This window comes from Anarrhichthys ocellatus, unplaced genomic scaffold (assembly GCF_004355925.1).
Source record: "Anarrhichthys ocellatus isolate YVR2014 unplaced genomic scaffold, GSC_Weel_1.0 scaffold248, whole genome shotgun sequence".
Taxonomy (NCBI): domain Eukaryota; kingdom Metazoa; phylum Chordata; class Actinopteri; order Perciformes; family Anarhichadidae; genus Anarrhichthys; species Anarrhichthys ocellatus.
This window is the reverse complement of record NW_022280278.1, coordinates 44,499-45,889: the sequence shown is the minus strand read 5'-3', so window position 1 is coordinate 45,889 and position 1,391 is coordinate 44,499. Positions and strand designations below refer to the sequence as shown.

At 41.0% G+C, this 1,391-nt stretch overlaps 1 protein-coding gene across 1 annotated transcript in view; it reads right to left on the bottom strand.

Annotated features, from left to right (window-relative positions):
- The window catches only part of hm13 (histocompatibility (minor) 13), a 28,448-nt gene that overhangs the window by 11,874 nt on the left and 15,183 nt on the right, over window positions 1–1,391 (bottom strand). Inside the window, exon 2 of the mRNA XM_031879344.1 lies at window positions 241–276. Within this exon, the coding sequence (XP_031735204.1) occupies window positions 241–276 (36 nt within the window). The remainder of the gene's footprint in view (window positions 1–240; window positions 277–1,391) is intronic.

Sequence of the window (1,391 nt, the reverse complement as noted above, 5' to 3'; positions counted from 1 at the left end):
CAGGTAGTGAACAGAGTACCTGAGCAGGTAGTGAACAGAGTACCTGAACAGGTAGTGAACAGAGTACCTGAACAGGTAGTGAACAGAGTACCTGAACAGGTAGTGAACAGAGTACCTGAACAGGTAGTGAACAGACCCCTCCTGACTCACTGACAGTAAGTGAACTCCATGGTAAACTCCTTCAGTGTTGGTGCATTCACTGATGTGTTCGTGCTGTGAACAAGTGGCTCTCATACTCACTCTGAACCCAGAATCGTATTCATTTTCTCCGAGCTCCTACAGACGGAATGGATGGACAGACAGATGTGCACAGACAGACAGGGAGAGAGAGGTATCAGATCGGCAAACAAGGATGACAGGAAGCAGGGCCCAAAAATCAACAGGAAACAAATGGTCATTGTTGAATTCTGAGAGCGAAACAGTTTGAATGCTTAAAGGTGTTATTATAAAGATGGCCGACAGAAGAGAGAGAGAGAGACATGAAGGATGAAGAGGAGGAGAGAAGATGAAGAATAACAAGGTTCAGGAGCTGTATTCAAACCCAGGTACACCTGAGACAACAATACCTATTTTTTTTATTTTGGTATTTTCTCAAATTTGGTCCCTGCTGGCCACCGTACATCCAAGCTATCTGTTAAATCAATGGCAACCAAATAAACGGCTGTTAAAGTCCTGTGAACGTCCTCGGTGGTAGTTTCCTGCTACGCATGTTACCACGATGACTCACCAACAGACTCACAAGGTGGAAACAACCACCATCTCTGACATGCAGCTGGCAGTGAAAATGAGTTAGCAGCTAATTCAACTTCTAACGCTGGCAGCAATCTGTAAACTAGTGGATTCAAATGAAATGTAATTAGGTCAGCTGGAACACGGCCCTCTTCATATATAAAAAAAAAAGCATTTAAATCAAATGTATTGAAACGTGTAACTGTGTCATTTGATCAACTTCAGCTCTGTGGTGAAAACACAATCTACTCCAAACAGGTGGATTTTAGGATGGCCTTACTCTTCAAACTATCCTTTCAGCAAACTGTTTGATTTACAAGACAATAATAATCATCAGCTCATTTCTATTTAATGATACTTCAGAAGTTAAAGGCTACAGTCAAACATCCTTCAGATAAATGATGGTCTGATTACTGCCAATGTAAATCCTATTAATGCTGCATTAAATCCATGAATATATGAGAGACTTTAAGGCGTTTGTTGTTACATTTATTAAAACATTTTGAGGTGAAGTGATATTTGTCCTCTTTAAGAAGGTGGAGGAAGAAGTGATGCTACTTTCACTTAAAAGTGAACTTTTAACTGGTCCTGAACCAGTCTCAGTCTAGTCCTGATCCTCTATGAAGACCTCCATCAGTAAACGAGACCATCAGAGGGAAGAT